Source organism: Notolepis coatsorum, assembly GCF_963971535.1.
Source record: "Notolepis coatsorum genome assembly, chromosome: 11".
In the NCBI taxonomy this organism is placed as follows: Eukaryota; Metazoa; Chordata; class Actinopteri; order Aulopiformes; family Paralepididae; genus Notolepis; species Notolepis coatsorum.
Window position 1 is genome coordinate 63,068,886 of NC_140175.1, and position 17,602 is coordinate 63,086,487.

Here is a 17,602-nt window from a genome sequence, read left to right on the forward strand (position 1 = left end):
TTATGGGAAATGCGCTTACCGTATTCTCCAGAGTCAGACAAGAAGAGATGCCAATTTCCTCTTTGCGTTCAGCAGAAAGCCATCTGGCTGCAAGCTAGCCTAGCTTAGCACAATTAAGTGGAAGCAGATATTATAGACCACTAGCCTCACTCTCTCCTGGAGTTTTAAGCTAGGCTAGGAGAGGCATTTTTGGCCAACAGCTGCTAGGCTAGTGGTCCGTATTCACTTCCGTTAATTTGTGATAAGCTAGGCTAGCTTGCAGCCGCATAGCCTTCTACTGAATGCACAGAGAGGAAATTGGTATCCATGGCAAGTGAATTTCCCATAATGTTGGTGTGTTCCTTTAAGCAAAAGGATTTCCTAGCATATGTGATATGAAGTATGTTAATGCCAATAACATGATGTCCTCAGATTTATAAGAATACCAATTTAATCTCATTTATTAACCTCTTTAGGTTGAGCTGAAAGGGTTGGTGGTCCTTGTCCGACAATCAAGAAATGTAACATTATTAATATTTCTTCAAAATAACTTTAACATGGGTGACAATAGAGAGCGTCTGAAACTAGCCCCTAAACTTAAGAGAATGAAAATATCAGAAAGTCCTGTTGTCTAAAGTTCCTGTATCACACAGCTAGGTCTAAAGGTCCTGTATCACAGCTAGCTCTAAAGGTCCTGATCACAGCGCACTATGAATTGAAAATGGGGGACCCTGATGTAAACAAGACAAACGTCTTTCTCTGGTCTGCATCCCCTTAACAAGTGTGTATTGAGCCGTACTGTATTGTACCCATTCTGCAATCTGTTAAATAAAGTTCTCATTCATTCACAGCTAGGTCTAATGGTGCTGTATCACACCTAGGTCTGTGATCCAATGTTGCCCTGGTGGCCTACTTTTTGGCTGAATGAGCTGAACAGTTTATGAACTGAAGGCATGTATTGTATTGTATGCTAAACCCTTTTGACTTTTCAGACATGTTATTTACGCTATAACAACCTTCGCTTAATCCTAGGAGTTAGTGCATTCCTAGAACTGAAAAACATTAACCATGTACACTTTTTTTTTTATAAACACATTTCATACATTATTTAATTAGGTTTTGCCAAGGCTAGGCCTACTTGACTGGATATGGGACTTGTAACAGTGAGTTACTCCAGCTATTCATGCTATTGTCAGATTTATGGTCACAAGTACATTTAACTTACTACTCAATTTGACAATGGCATACATATAATACTTACCTCTCAAACATCTCAAACTGGCGAGAAAAAACAAACAAAAGACCTGTCGACGTAACTCCATGATGACAGCACAGTGCACAGCTCATGTGGGACAAGCAGAAACAGCTGGGAACAATGTTTTTATCAGCTGTTGTTCAAACGGGGCTCGGGCCATCCTAATTGGATAATTGGTGCATCTTTACCAATCAGCGGCAACGTCCCTCAATCTCCTCCCCTGGGAGCAACGTCATTGTACTAATCGTCGCACCTTTGATGTTTGTGTTTCTTGAATGAATGAATGAATGAAAACTTTATTAACAGATTGCAGAATGGGTACAGTGCAGTACAGCTCAATACATACAATTGTTAAGGGGATGCAGACCAGAGAAAGACTTTCGACTTGTTTACACCAGGGTCCCCCATTTCCAATTCATCGTAACATATATGACATACAGATAGACAGTACTGCTACATCTATACATTTATGACATACCAGATTTGCAATTACAGTACTGTATTTGTGATACAAAAAGAGTCCAGAAAGAAAAGAGTATATACATTAGGCGTATAAACTGTACATTGGATTGGGTAGGTGGGGGTGGGACTGTACATTGGAGGTGGTTGTACATTGGAGGTGGTTGGGGGGGGGGGGGGGGTGGGTAGGAGTGTGGGGGGGGGGGGGGGGGGGTTGGGTAGGAGGGGTGGGGGGGGGGGGGGGTAGGAGGGGTGGGTGGGGGACACTGTACAACTGTACAAACAACACTGTACATTGGTTTATTGACAAGACCATACTTGGTAATTTACTGTACATTGGCGGGGGTTGTGTTCGGACATTTACAGGGGCCAGTTTCGAGTTGCAGTCTCCCTTAGGTGTTTTTTGAGAGTGTTTTTGAAAGTGGGTAGTGATTCACATTCCTTTACAGCTTTGGGTAGGGCGTTCCACATTGATGTGGCATAATTGCGAAACGTGTTTAGTCCCTTGTTTGAGCCGAATCTGGGTTTAACATGATTTGTGGAGCTCCCTCTGGTGTTGTGATCGTGGTATTCACTGACCTTTGGGAAGTATTTAGTCATGTACATGGGTACCTTGGTCGTGTAGTGTATCTTGTAGACCAGGCCCATTGCAAGTTGCTGTACTCTGTCGTCTACTCTAAGCCATCCTAGGTTGTCAAAGTGGGCAGGGGTGAGGTGGGTTCTAGGAGTAAGGTCAAGCAGTAGTCTGACCAGTTTGTTTTGAGATGTTTGTAATTTTGTTTTTAGCGCCTTTGAGGTGCTTTGGTACCATGAGGTGCAAGCATAGTCGTAGTACCCTTGAATGAGGGTATATGTATAGTATATTAGTATATGCCTAGTAGTTTCTATAGAAATCATCTATATTTTGTTATTTATTTTAATAATTTTAACTTTTCTTCATTTTATTATAATATTATATAGTATTATATATTCTCTACGAGTTTTTGTGTGCTAAATATAAAACAAATCCCACCTATTATGTGACTCTTGCACAGGGCTGGTACGTGAATGTGCTGCCCTCTGTTGGCTGATAATGTTAACTGCAGCTAAATCCAAAGAGTGAGTATACTTTCGTCAAATTCGACTATCGAAACAACATTTTGGCATGATTGATTGATTGAAAACTTTATTAACAGATTGCAGAATGGTTACAGTACAGTACAGCTCAATACATACAATTGTTAAGGGGATGCAGACCAGAGAAAGACTTTCGTCTTGTTTACATCAGGGTCCCTGGTGCTGGGTCCCTGCATAGAGGCAATCTACTCATGACAGTTTATGTAAGACCAATTGTCAAATAAGCTTGTGTAAATAAAATTTAAAATGTTTACATTTGTAAAATTATACTCAAAAAGTTGGTCATCAGTTCATATTAATAGAGTAAAACACGCGAAGAAGGCCTACAGTATTTATTGGACTTTTACCACCAACATGTTTATATAATTTATTCGACTATTTTTCGATTACCACCTGTTTGCACGAGTTCTTCTATAGGCCTGTTTGTCAGCTAAATGTCTGTAATAGTCTAATTCACACGTTTCTATTGAGAGTAGGTCTGCAGGTCTAAGACCCTCTAGACCCAATAAAATACATAATATAGCTATAATGTAATATAATAGAATAATATAACATGTCTTGTCTTGTATCAGTAGGAAGCTGTTTTCATACAATGGAAAATCATGTATTATAGATTATTATTATATTATACAGGGAACTTCACCAATATAACGCTGATTTATTTTGCACATAATCTCACACACATCCAAAAACTCGAAACAGTTTTGCACACATTAATTTAGTCATTCATTACAGTTATTGAGAGTCAATGCGTTTGAATATGGCCACAAGTGATGTCATCAGGAACATTGCAATATTGTGTTGTGTTAATTACAGCTCAATGAAATTATAAGGTAGCAGTCCCTATAAGACATGTGACATTATTTGCTAAATAAATCACCATTGTTGTTTTTTGTGAAGTGCCCCTTTAATGTTTTGTAAATGTATCCTATATAATCTCATTATGGGATAAGATCTGGCAGCAGTCCCTGCCCACTGTTGTGGAGCCTGATGGCTCCTGGTATGAAGGACTGGCCGAGGCGGTTAGTTGAGTGTCGGGGGGGTATGAGTCTGTGGCTGAACATGCTTCTCATCTTGACTAGCTCGTCGTAGAGGGGGTGGGAGGGATTCTCCAGGATAGCAGCCAGCTTCCTTCTCATCCCCCTCTCTGCCATCACCTCTAGTCTGACCAGCTTGACTCCCACCACGGAGCTAGCCTTCCTCACCAGCTTGTTCAATTTGTTGGTGTCCCTCGAGTTGCCCCCCCCCAGTATGCCACAGTAGAAGAGGACGCTGGCCACTACAGACTGGTAGAATGACTGCAGCAGTCTATTGCAAACATTGAAGGACCTGACCTGAGTCTCCTCAGGAAGAACAGCCTGCTCTGTCCCTTCCTGTAGAGTAGAGGGCCTCTGTGTTGTCCGACCAGTCCAGTTTATTGTTCACCGGCACCGGGACAATGCAGGAGGTCTTCCAGAGCTGAGGCACGCTCTCCAGCCACAGGGAGAGGTTGAAGAGATGTTGGAGCGGTGCTGCCAGCACATGCTTTGAGCACCCTGGGATTGGTGTTGTCCGGTCCTCTGGCCTTATTCACACTAATCTTGGAGAGCTGCCTCCTGACCTGATGGTCAGGGTTGGGACTGATGTCTCCGTAGGTAGTGTGCTGTTGGCTGGGATGGTGGGGTTGGTGTTTGTGGGTGGTGGTGAGCAGGCTGCTGCTGCTGTTGGGGGTGGGGTGCCGGTGCTGATGGGTGCAGGTGTTGATGGGTGGGGGAGGGGTGTGGGGTGCTTGAGAGGTGGGGAGGGGTGCAGGTGTTGATGGGTGGGGGAGGGGTGTGGGGAGGCCACTCTGGTCAAAGCGGTTGAAGAACGTGTTAGTGGCACGACACTAAATAAAGTATTAATCATGAATGTATATCATATCATATCATCGCTCTTTGCTCAGGCATTTCAATTAGATATCAGGGAGGCCAACTCTTAAGACACAATTTATCAGTGTTTTGGCTGCACTATTTTCATTCTGCCTATTTATGCACTTTCTGTGATTATTGTATTGTAAATGAGGGCTATTTTATTTTATTGACGTATTGTACTGTAAATGATGAGAACAATTTTATTGCACTGCACTATACTATTGCATCAGTTTACTCCGTCTATTTTACTCTTTTTATTAGGCCTACTGTACTGTGTATTTTAAAACGGCCATATAATCAAACCGTAAACAAAGAGGCCTATTGTATTGGGATGTTAGATCATAATGTGAAAAAAAATACGTGATTTAATGCTCTATGCCTTTATTTACCATTTACCTTACCTTTTACCTTATACCTCGTTTTACATGTCTGCACTTCATGCATTGATCTGCAATGTTGTGCTAATTTAGTCTTTTATTTTTTATTTTTTTTTGTTGTTGCTGTGAAACACTTTGAGCTGCAATTCGTGTATGAAAGGTGCTATACAAGTAAAGTTATTATTATTATTATCGTTCGTTTCGATTTGTGAGCGAGTCACCACCATGTGTTGTGGACTCACTCTACTGTCAGTGAGCCTCGCCCCCGCTGTCCTTAATCAGTTATCTACAGTGACAACAGGCCAGACCAGAGACACACGGCTATTACAGAGAACAGCGGCTCAGAGTATAGACAGAGAACATTAGAGTATAGACAGAGAACATAGTATACTGTACTGTAGATAGAGAACACAGCTCAGACTCGAGCACAGTACTGTATAGACCAGCAGGATTATTATACAGCGGACGGATTATAGGTCAGAACAGCCTTCAGGATGTCGCTCACAGTGTTGAGATTCAGCGCGTTTTTGATACTAACAACAGGTATGATGTGTTTCCCCCCTCAATATACAAATGTGTAGCCAGGGTTCAGTCCAAGAAGTGGATTTTCTCTCAAAGACTATTGAGAAAGTTTTGGCATTAAGAAGGCTGTCATTCAGACGATATTAATTATGTGTCACAGAAGTAAATATTACGTTTCTGTTTTTGTCTTGTTTGGATTGGACTGAAATTGAACAGGTGAAAGAGTTGAAAGATGTCAGTCCCCAAAAAACTGACATAATGTTAACATATTAAATGTATATATCATCGTATACACAGGCTCATAATAATAGCCCACTGAAGGTTTCAGGTAGTAGTAGTAGTAGTAGGCTATAGGCGGTTTCGGTATCGCTTATGCACGTGTTAAAATAGTTGCATCAAGCTCGCTATTGCAAAGACCAGGAAGGTAGGAAATAAACTTATCGCGTTGGCTGTCAACGTGTCTTCTTAAACACAATTACGATTATTTTACTCTTAGCAGCATATTGGGTGCAGGTTAAAATACTGGCGGTAATGATTTGCATAGCTTTGGGGAAATAATAGGCTATTGAAATGATTATGTAGTGTTAAGACAAGACAAGATTATGTACTAAATGTGTACTAAATCAAACATTTTAGTCAAATTGGAAACATTAAGAGAAGTCCTCTCTGTATATAGAGTGTATTAGATCATAAGATGGTCCTCTCTGTATATAGAGTGTATTAGATCATGAGATGGTCCTCTCTGTATAGACTATATAGAGTGTATTAGATCATGAGATGGTCCTCTCTGTATATAGAGTGTATTAGATCATGAATAATGAATGAATGAATGAATGAATGAATGAAAACTTTATTAACAGATTGCAGAATGGGTACAGTGCAGTACAGCTCAATACATACAATTGTTAAGGGGATGCAGACCAGAGAAAGACTTTCGTCTTGTTTCCACCAGGGTCCCCCATTTCCAATTCATCGTAACATATATGACATACATGACATACAGATAGACAGTACTGCTACATCTATACATTTATGACATACCAGATTTGCAATTACAGTACTGTATTTGTGATACAAAAAGAGTCCAGAAAGAAAAGAGTATATACATTAGGCGTAGAAACTGTACATTGGATTGGGTAGGTGGGGGTGGGACTGTACATTGGAGGTGGTTGGGGGGGGGGGGGGGGGTAGGAGTGGGGGGGGGGGGGGGTAGGAGGGGTGGGTGGGGGACACTGTACAACTGTACAAACAACACTGTACATTGGATTATTGACAAGACCATACTTGGTAATTTACTGTACATTGGCGGGGGTTGTGTTCGGACATTTACAGGGGCCAGTTTCGAGTTGCAGTCTCCCTTAGGTGTTTTTTGAGAGTGTTTTTGAAGGTGGGTAGTGATTCACATTCCTTTACAGCTTTGGGTAGGGCGTTCCACATTGATGTGGCATAATTGCGAAATGTGTTTAGTCCCTTGTTTGAGCCGAATCTGGGTTTAACATGATTTGTGGAGCTCCCTCTGGTGTTGTGATCGTGGTATTCACTGACCTTTGGGAAGTATTTAGTCATGTACATGGGTACCTTGGTCGTGTAGTGTATCTTGTAGACCAGGCCCATTGCAAGTTGCTGTACTCTGTCGTCTACTCTAAGCCATCCTAGGTTGTCAAAGTGGGCAGGGGTGAGGTGGGTTCTAGGAGTAAGGTCAAGCAGTAGTCTGACCAGTTTGTTTTGAGATGTTTGTAATTTTGTTTTTAGCGCCTTTGAGGTGCTTTGGTACCATGAGGTGCAAGCATAGTCGTAGTACCCTTGAATGAGTGCTCCTGCTAGAGTCTTCAGGGTATTCTTGTTTACCAGTGAGGAGATCCGGTACAAGAAACGAGTTCGTTGGTTGACTTTTTTTATTACATTGGATGCCATTTTGTCACAGGAAAGATTTGCCTCTAGGATGGAACCCAGGTAGGTAATATCTTCTTTCCTTGTGACAATATTGTCACCCACTGTAACTGAGAAGCCGTCGGTCTTGCTGAGTTTGTTATTTGAACCGAAGAGAATGGACTCTGTTTTGCCCATGTGTAATGATAGTTTGTTATCAGCGAGCCATATGCAGATTTTGCTTAGTTCTGAGCTGAGGGTTTTTTCAACCTGTAATTTGTTCTTGTCAGAGACCAGCAGGGCTGAGTCGTCCGCAAACAGGAACAAGTTGCAGTCACAAGCTGACGACATGTCATTTGCATAAATTAGGAACAGTAGCGGACCTAGTATGCTTCCTTGTGGAACACCACAGTTTACTGTGAGGGGGGGGGATAGGGTACCGTTTACCTCCACCATCTGCTCTCTCCCCTCCAGGTAGGATTGCATCCAGCTCACTGATAGACTATCAAAACCAATTGCTTTTAGCTTGTCAATCAGAATGGTGTGATTGACAGTGTCGAAGGCCTTTTGTAGGTCCATCATAAGATGGTCCTCTCTGTATATAGAGTGTATTAGATCATAAGATGGTCCTCTCTGTATATAGAGTGTATTAGATCATGAGATGGTCCTCTCTGTATATAGTGACTGTGTATTAGATCATAAGAGAAGTCATCTATGTATGAAGTGTATTCGATATATACATCTTCTCATATAGAGTGTATTAGATCTATTAGAGGAGTCCTCTCTGTATATAGAGTGTATTAGATCTATTAGAGGAGTCCTAATGAAGCATGTGTGATATCAGTTATCCTGTATGGTTCAGAAACGTGGGCAATGACAAAAAGGGTGATGGTGGTGTTAAGGAGCTGTGATCGGAAGATGTTGAGGTATGTGGCGGGAGTCAGATGGCAGGACGGGAGGACCAGTGCAGAGGTGGATGAGATCTGTGGTGTCAGGGAAATTGATTTCAAGGTGAGATATGGACGTCTCAGGTGGTTTGGACATGTGAGAAGATCGGAGGGGGGGGGGGGGGGTGTTGAGAGGGGTCGAGGAGATGATTGTGGATGGCGGAGGCCGAGAGGGAGACCGAAGGGGGGATGAGTGGAAAATGATATGAGGGATCTGGAGATACATGAAGACATGGCACAAAACCGTGCCCAGTGGCGTGGAGTCATCGGCCCGTCCAACCTCACTGTAGTGGGAAAATAGGGACGTAAAACGAAGATGATGATGATGATCTCTGTATATGGATTGTATTAGATCTATTAGAGAAGTCCTGTCTGTATATGGAGTGTATTAGGGATGAGGCACGATAAAAAAAAAATCAGTATCTGCCGATACTGAGTACCGATCACGTCCGTCACTTTTACTGAACAGTACAGACTTAGACCATCAGTTTAATAATAATAATAATAATAATCTTCATTTATATAGCACCTTTCATAACACGGAGTGCAACTCAAAGTGCTTAACAGAGACACGTCTACTTTAAGGACCAGCCACGAGTATATACGATACGTGTTTCGATTCCATGTGTTGTGGACCAGCGCCACGTATATACTCGTGGCAAGTTGTTATTGTTTTATTCCATATTTATAACGCTATTAACATCCGCTATCGAGATCCATGCCCTACCCACATATTTGATTTTCGAAACATGCACTACCGGCCAGATCCGCTTAGGGGCGCCATCGCTCCACTGCAGTATCATTGAGGGGATTTTAAAAAAAATATTCTTTTACAGTCCTGTGGGCGGATCATATGAGCCTCGATTCCAAACGAAGACCCTCCATCTTTGATCCAGTTACCGAACGTATTTTTTAGCCTGGAATAATGGGATTTATGATTAGCCAATGTACAGTATATCGATCTACCAGAATCCGATGACTAATGAAGAAATGCTGCCGGCGATCACATGGCCTGACGGTACGACACTATTCCCCCAAATTACAGCTGGATTGGACATTGTTTTAAAACCTAACGTGATGATCAGTGAACATGGCTAATTGAACGCACACTATATTGCTAATCAATAATACTAATCGGCGTTCCCCGCCGCCCCCATTTCATCCATAGATGCTCTGTAATAGTCCGGATGCTACGCAGTTTGTTTTATTTCATTTGTATATATACAGCAGAAATGGCGTTTGATATAACGGCGCCAACGTTTAGCCCATTTTCTAGCTTCCTGGAAAAAAGACTAGACGAAAAGCGCGATAAACCTTATATTCACGACGCTATAAAATGACAACCAACCGATGGATTTTTTTTTCTTTAAGCCATTATGAAGGCACGGTTTATGCACTCAAGTGACAATGAGAATGGACAGATAGCAATACTATAAATGATATATATATCTCTTAGAAAGTACATAGGTTTGTAAACAAACCGCTGTCCTCTGAGGCATAAATCGCCGCAAGACTGGGGACGCCAAAGTGTTAAACAAGTCAAGAAGAAAAAAAACACAGTAATACAGTAAGTCAAGAAAAAACAAGAATACCATATGAGTTTAGAGTCATTGGACACAAATTAATGAGATATGTAATCAAATTGTCTCCATTAGAGAGATCTAACGTGTCAGAAATGCAGTAAATCAAGTCATGTTGCTTTAATTTCAGACATGTTATAGGCGGTTCTCCTTGGTATCAGACTTTAGTATCAGAGAAATTCTCTGATAACAATACCGTATTTTAGCCTGATATCAGACTGATATATCTGATAGCAGTAATGGTATCTGTCAATCTGTAGATTGTACATTACATCTAGCACAATCCATAGCGTAATTATAACCAGGTTAGTGTTAGAATTTGACGGAATGTTTGGATACGATAGAAGGTGAATTCCGTGATGTGGTGACTTGAGTAGGCTACAAACATTATGCTGATTCTGTACATTGTTTGTGTTCTCAGGGCTGCTGGCATGCTGTGGAGCAACATCGCAGAATGTACAAACTGACCAGAGATCAGCACCATCCTCTCCACCAGACACTACAGAGCTCCCTGCTCCCCTCGCTCCTGACACCTCCTCCTCTTCTCCTCCTTCTATACCTCTCCCTCCCTCTCCTACAAGTGCCTCCGTGTCCAGCCAGAGCACCGCCACCACCCAGTCTGAACAGGTGACTGAGAATACAGCTCAAACAACCACTACACCTACTTCTACAACTACACCCGCATCTACAACTGCCACGGTGGATGTAACTACTCCCAGTATTGGTACCACAGTGGGAACCACAGCTCCCGGTCCAACCACAGCCGGCGTTACAGAAACAACCCCCCCAACAGGAACAACTCCTCCAATCACAGCCAACGTTACAGAAACAACCCCTCCAATCACAGCAAACGTTACAGAAACAACCCCTCCAACCACAGCCAGTGTTACAGAAACAACCCCCCCAACAGGAACAACTCCTCCAATCACAGCAAACGTTACAGAAACAACCCCTCCAACCACAGCCGGTGTTACAGAAACAACCCCCCCAACAGGAACAACTCCTCCAATCACAGCCAACGTTACAGAAATAACCCCTCCAATCACAGCCGGCGTTACAGCAGCAACCCCTCCAACCACTCCGGTTCAGCCTTCAACAGCATCACCAGCAGCCTCCACCTCCTCCACCTCTTCCTCCCTGTCTACAACCACCCAGCATCAGCCCACCACCATCACTGGAAGGCCAGTCAAGACCACACCCCTGACCCCATCCATCACCACAGAGCTGCTGGGGCCCTACAAGCCCAAAGCTCTCAGCTCAGGTAGAGTAATGAACATGGGGCTCTCTTTATCATTCTTTGGAGAGTTTTTATTTTCTATTTAAAGATAATATCTCTCTGTTCTTCTCTATCTGTCTCTTTCTCTCTCTGTCTCTGTATCTCTCTCTCTCTCAATGCATAACTCTCTCACACACATTCACATTCAGAGAGAGAGAGAGAGAGAGAGAGAGAGAGGGAGAGAGAGAGAGACTTGTGTCACCAGGAACTAAGGCAGTAGTTGTCCAATTGCCTGTGCCACTTGCCCTGATTAAAGAGATTGTATCAAAGTCCATACATCAGTCTTTCAGGACGTGACGATGATCACTGATCTCTTCTGCTGCTCTGTGAAACCTGTGACCTCCTCACACCACATTCTCCCTAGTCTCTGGTTAATATGTGATAGAGCTGGCTACTACCTTCCGTTGCAAAGAAACAAATTAATTCTGAATGCAAAGTGCATTTTACAGTGCCCTTGTAGGGTGAGATTTAGTTTGGTTTAATTGTGAAAGGAGCGTAACATTGTCCTAACCTTAAAGAGATTTTTGGAAGCCTATAGCCATATTTACTGCTTACCAATGATGGTGATTGGTTGAGTCCTTTCTCAGCACAATCCATGCTGTTCCTCATACTAGCAGCAAAAGGAATGGCCCCCGCTTACCTCCAGTCAATGACTGGACCCCTCCGCTCTACATCTTCTGGCCACCTCAGACCCACTCCGAGCTCCGGGAGGGTCATCAAAGCCTCCTATTCTCTGTCCTTGCTCCACAATGGTCGTGTAATGTACCAAAAAAACACTAACCTTCTTACTGTCCTCTACTATCATGCACTCTTCCTAATATACTAATATACTATGTCTCTACTACTATGCACTCAACGCAGCACTCAAGTTTCAACACTTTGATGTACATTGTTACCCTTCCTGCTGACAAGAACTTGTAAGTCGCTTTGGATAAAAGCGTCAGCTAAATGACACAATTTAAATGTGATACTAGCTCCGGCTGATTAGCCACAAACTAATACAAAGTCAACAGGGTCAAGCTGACTGAAGCTCACTGAAATGTACTCCTCAGTACACACAAAGTAGATTTCAGTGAGCTTCAGTCAGCTTGTACAGACAGGAGCTTCACCCCATTGACATTGCATTAGTCTGTGGTTAACTAGCTGCAGCTACTAGGGACAGCATGTGTTGTGCTGAGATAGGACTCTACCGATCAACATCATCATTGAAATAGGCCTATGGTTCCATAAATCAGAAGTATCGCTTTAACTGTAGTCTTAGGCCCCGTCCACACGAGCGCTGGATTTAATGTAACCATGATTGTATGTGCGCAGTTGCACTGTTCGGGCACACACAACCGGGGTTTTGCTACACTGCAACCTCGGTCTTTGAAAACCGGAGTCCAGGGTGAAGTTTTGCGCACATCCCGGTGGGTGCGTGTGGGCATAGCAACCGAGGTTATTCCCAGTGTTTACAGCAGAGCTGTCGCAATTATTTCCCATGTTCACGGCAGACTGTCGCAAACATTTATAGCAAGTTAGCAACCGAGCACGGGGTTAGAGTGATTAGAGCAGAGCCAGCTACACCAGTGTTTACAGCAGAGCTGTCCCAAGTAGCGTTATATGAAAATGATTGTATTGTATTGTACCCATTCTGCAATGTGTTAAATAACGTTTGCATCCATTCATTATACTAGCGTTAACGTTACCACATTATTACGTTAGCATGTAAGCTATATACTATACATAGAGAATACCATTCACATTAGCATGTAGCTAACAACACCGGAGATCTTTTTGTGAGACTAAACTATCCGCTCTTGGTGGTAAATTGTGTTGCTGTTGGTTTTGTTTCATCAACAAATGAGAGGCAGAACACACAGTGAATGTATCCGTTTGTTTATTGCACTTTCTTTCTTTGCTGAAAAATATATGCTCCGTTGGCTAAATGGCTAACACAAGGCAGGGCTGTACACTGCGATGATCTCGTCGCAAATTGCCCCTTAATTTGGCCGTTGCGAGTTGGAAATATTATTTGGGAGCAACGTTGCGAGTTGTGATTTCAACCCTTCATTCGCATTTCACTCCTAAATTAATCCATACAAATTGGATAAAAAAAAAAAAAAACATTAGCCTACAACCAAGGCTGTACAGTGCGACACAATGTCGTGGTGCTATGAAAGAATCTGTCAGCAATGAATGAACTTACTGCGATCACCGATAGCCTGAGTGAAAAAAAAGATTTGCGTGTGGAGTGAATCTGGGTCACGCTATATACTTGGTACTTGTAGTCTATCGTGCAATTAAAGACCATGTCCCTATCGCGTGTTGCTTTTTAACAGCGGAGCAGTGCAAGAATGTGACAATTTGACCATGTGACCGCGGCAACGCGGGAGAGCGGCAGTGCGGAAATAGGCTGTCTCTAAGACAAACTCTAACCTTAACCAGCTCCTTAACAGCGCCTAAACTTAACCGTTCTAACCTTAACCAACTCCGAAACAATGCCTAACCTTAACCTTAACCTTAACCATGCCTAACCTTAACCGGCGAAAGAATACACGTTAAAAAAAAAAATCACGTTAAAAATGTTTTTTTGATGGGATTCGAACTCGTCAACAACGGACCGCAGGACCGCTGCTCTGCCAGGTGAGCTGAGCGCCGAATGAAAATCATGGCGGAGTCCGGGGATAGGCGTCCTGTTCAGGGGGGCCGTTTCCCAAAACCTGTGTCTGCTGGTCAGTTAACTTCACCTCCTAGGCGGGGTGGTTCTGCTGGTGCATTCCCAGAAGGGATTATCTGTTTCTACTGTAAAGAACCTGGTCATATCGTTGCTGGGTGCCCGGTGCTTGAGCAGAAAAATGTCAGAACCGTGGCTCTGGTAGAAACCATATGCAGAACGCCTATGCCAACGTTAGATGGGGATGGGGGAAGTATCAAACGTGTGGACAAAGAGCTCGAGGGTTCCTCAAGGTTTATGATGAATGGATTTGTTTCCCTGACTAATGCACTAGAGTCCAAACAGGCTATAACAATTTGGAGAGATACCGGTGCTTTTCAGTCCCTCATTCTGGAGGGGGTTTTGCCGTTTTCAGAAAACTCTTCTTTGCATTCCGGTGTCGTTGTTCGGGGCTTTGGGGGTGGATTTGTGGATGCACCTTTGCATGAGGTCACGCTCAATTCTCCCTTAGTATCAGGCAATGTTGTTGTGGGGGTATGTTCTCACATTCCCATAAAGGGGGTGTCCTTCATTCTAGGGAATGATTTGGCTGGTGACAAAGTGCTGGCTACTCCGGTTGTAACTCCCATTCCTGTGGTTTCTGAGGTCTCTAATGAGCTGGCACAGAAACATCCAGGAGTGTTTCCTGTGTGTGCTGTGGCACGAGAAATGTCAAAGGACAAAAGTGATGTTGTTGATACTTCGACTTGGGACATTACACTTAGTGACACATTCTTTGTTGAATTAAAATGTGTACCTGTTGAGAATTTTGGAAAGCACACTGTGGATGTACCTCTGCATAATGATTCTCTTGATTGTGGCTTTGTGTTAGGCCCGGTGGTGAAACCAGAGTTGACATGCGTGCCGGAGAAGCATGTGACAGGAGATGATATGGCAGCGCAGTGTCTCAAGGTCTTCCCAGCCTGTACGGTGGCTGAGGCCACGAACGAATTGGAGGATGAGTGTGGGAAGGATGCTATGAGAGGTGCTGTTGTTTCATGTGACACCGTTCTAGTTGGAGAGGCTACTAAGCCTGACTTAGGCTGCCAGCCTTCTCACAGTAGCTCTATTGTCCCTAATGTTTCACTTGTGGGCAGGGATGGTCCCAATATGTCAGTTGATGATTCTGACATTGATCCACATGTCCACACTGATTCTCTGCCATGCACTAGGTGTGATGGTCAACCTAGTTACCTGTGGAGCAGGAGCCGCCTTCGCGACCTGGTCTGTTGAGTGGCAGCCATTTTGATTTTGATCAGGACAATGTTATTTTGGGTGACGCCATTTTAGATGGTGTTCCAGACGTTATTGTGACTGTCGTACTGCCATGTTCCCGGTACACTGGGGCTGTACCTGAGGCGGTACATCCTACTCTGGATGTTCACGGTTTGCAGTATCCTGAACTGCCAGTGCCAGGTGGGATGGATATGGGTGCGGTGGTGGTATCAGTGATCTATGGTTTTTGTTGTGCTGTGTTCTGTTCTATTGAGCGCAGTTCTCAGGTTGATTTTGGTTTGCAGTCTAATTTTGACAGATCGGTATCGGTGGTCGTGTTCGACAGGGGCCGACCCGCTATCGCTGTTGTGGTAGTGGCCCTGACAACTAATGGGTCACAGTGTTTTTTTTTTTTTTTTTATGGGTTGTTGTGTGGTGGTTGCCTCTGGGGCAACCAGTTGGTGGGGGAGGTGTTATGTACCAGGAGCTGATCACTTCTGTGTCACTGTGCATGCAGGTGAGGGCTGCCAATTAGCCAATTAGTGCTGATTGGTTACCTGCTGGGAGCTTTAAAGGCAGACCTAGTAACACACATGCAGTGTCTGTGCTTAGGGGAAGAGCTGTCAGGTTCTTCCAGTCCTTGTCCGTTGGGTTTGCATTTAGTACCTTAGTTTACATTTACCTTAATAGTTCCTTGAGATAGTAGCACTTTGAGTTAGAGCACGGGGTTTTGGTGTTGGTTTGCACATAGGTTGCGTGCCCATGAGCCAGGGTCGTAACACTCTGCAAGAACAACGGAGTGGATATCAGTCCATCTTATGACAACCACGTCCGATGTGGAGAGATGATAAGATGATGATGATTGACGTGATGATGTGATGATTGATTGACGGGGACACGGACACTTCTAACGTTCAGGTTCAGCTATGCATTAGGTGAGTAGTCCTACCGTAAGAGCCTCATACGGGTCAATTAAACCTTTTTGATTAGTCTTTCCTTCCAGCTAAGTTGGACTGAACATTTCACTGTCAAAAGTGCAAATGTAAATAAGGTTGCGTCGCAACACGGTTTTCAAAATAAAGGTCACATATACAAATACCTCTCAATTCTTATTAAAAAAAGTCCCGGATATACATAAACATTCATTGGCATAGATCTCTATAAACGGCCCAACACATTGATCACTTTAGGCACACACTGAAACCAGTAACATCACAAATATGAAGCAGGCAATTACCCATACAAATAATAAACCTTTCATGGGGTTATTTACAATAATAATTCATTTGATTTCTAAAGCACTTTTCATTGTGAAACAAATGTATGCAGAGTTTCTTGTCCTCCTGATTAATGCAATGGTGTGTGTGTGTTGTGGTGATCTCATTCAAGGAGCACTACACAAGCACGCGCACACACACACACACAGTTTGTTGTTTTTGTTCTATTAGTGATTTACACACTTTCTCAGTTGGTTCATTATAAAAGATACAAACCTGAAAACAAACGCACTTAAATGTTAAATAAAAGGACCACAGTAATGAGGCAGGAGGAACATATTTTTTTAATAATGGTAAAATTGTTATTTAAAAATTTGCCCCTAAAAAATATTTTTTGCTCCTAAATTTCTCATTTAGGGGCAAGTGTGCCCCTAGTGAAAAAGCTTAGCGTACAGCCCTGCTTCAAGGTATTTAAAGATGGCGGCTTTGTTTTGTTTTTAAGCAGGAAGTGTAGTGAGCGTTCAACCTTTTCTGATTGGTTGAAATGGCCTTCATGTCTGAACAACATCGCCGCCTACTGCTTTGGCATTGTACTACATGTATCGGTTGCTGGTTTTCCAGCCGCTGTGAGTACGCGGTTATACGCGGTTATTCACCTGTGTGGACAGAGGTTTATTTTTTTCAAAACTTCGGTGTCATTAATACCCGTGATCGTGTGGACATAGCCTTAGTTAGGATAAGCTGATTAGAAACTGACAAAGATCAAAGGTCTCTGTGGGGCATCCTGCAAGCAGACGGCACTCCTCTGTAAGCTGACAAACACCAAAATACTCTGCTGCTTGACTCTTATGTTAGGGGACTCACTCTCAGGCCCCGTCCACACGAACGCTGGGTTTAATGTAACCGTGATTGTATGTGCGCAGTTGCACTGTTCGGCCACACACAACCGGGGATTTGCTACACTGCAACCGCGGTCTTTTGAAACCGGTGGCCAGGGTGGAGTTGTGCGGTTTTGCAGTTGCGTGTGGGCATAGCAACCGAGGTTATTCCCAGTGTTTACAGCAGAGCTGTCGCAATTATTCCCCATGTTCACGGCAGACCGCGGGGTAGAGAGATTAGAGCAGAGCCAACTACACCAGTGTTTACAGCAGAGCTGTCCCAAGTAGCGTTATATGAAAATGATTGTAACAAACTTTTGTTCAA

General features: G+C 43.3%; 1 protein-coding gene across 1 annotated transcript in view; it reads left to right on the forward strand.

Annotated features, from left to right (window-relative positions):
• The first annotated feature begins 5,403 nt into the window (after positions 1-5,403).
• The window catches only part of parm1 (prostate androgen-regulated mucin-like protein 1), a 32,317-nt gene continuing 20,118 nt past the window's right edge, over positions 5,404-17,602 (forward strand). The window contains exons 1-2 of the mRNA XM_084324656.1: positions 5,404-5,621; positions 10,418-11,257. Of these exons, the coding sequence (XP_084180782.1) occupies positions 5,573-5,621; positions 10,418-11,257 (889 nt within the window). The 5' untranslated portion in view covers positions 5,404-5,572. The remainder of the gene's footprint in view (positions 5,622-10,417; positions 11,258-17,602) is intronic.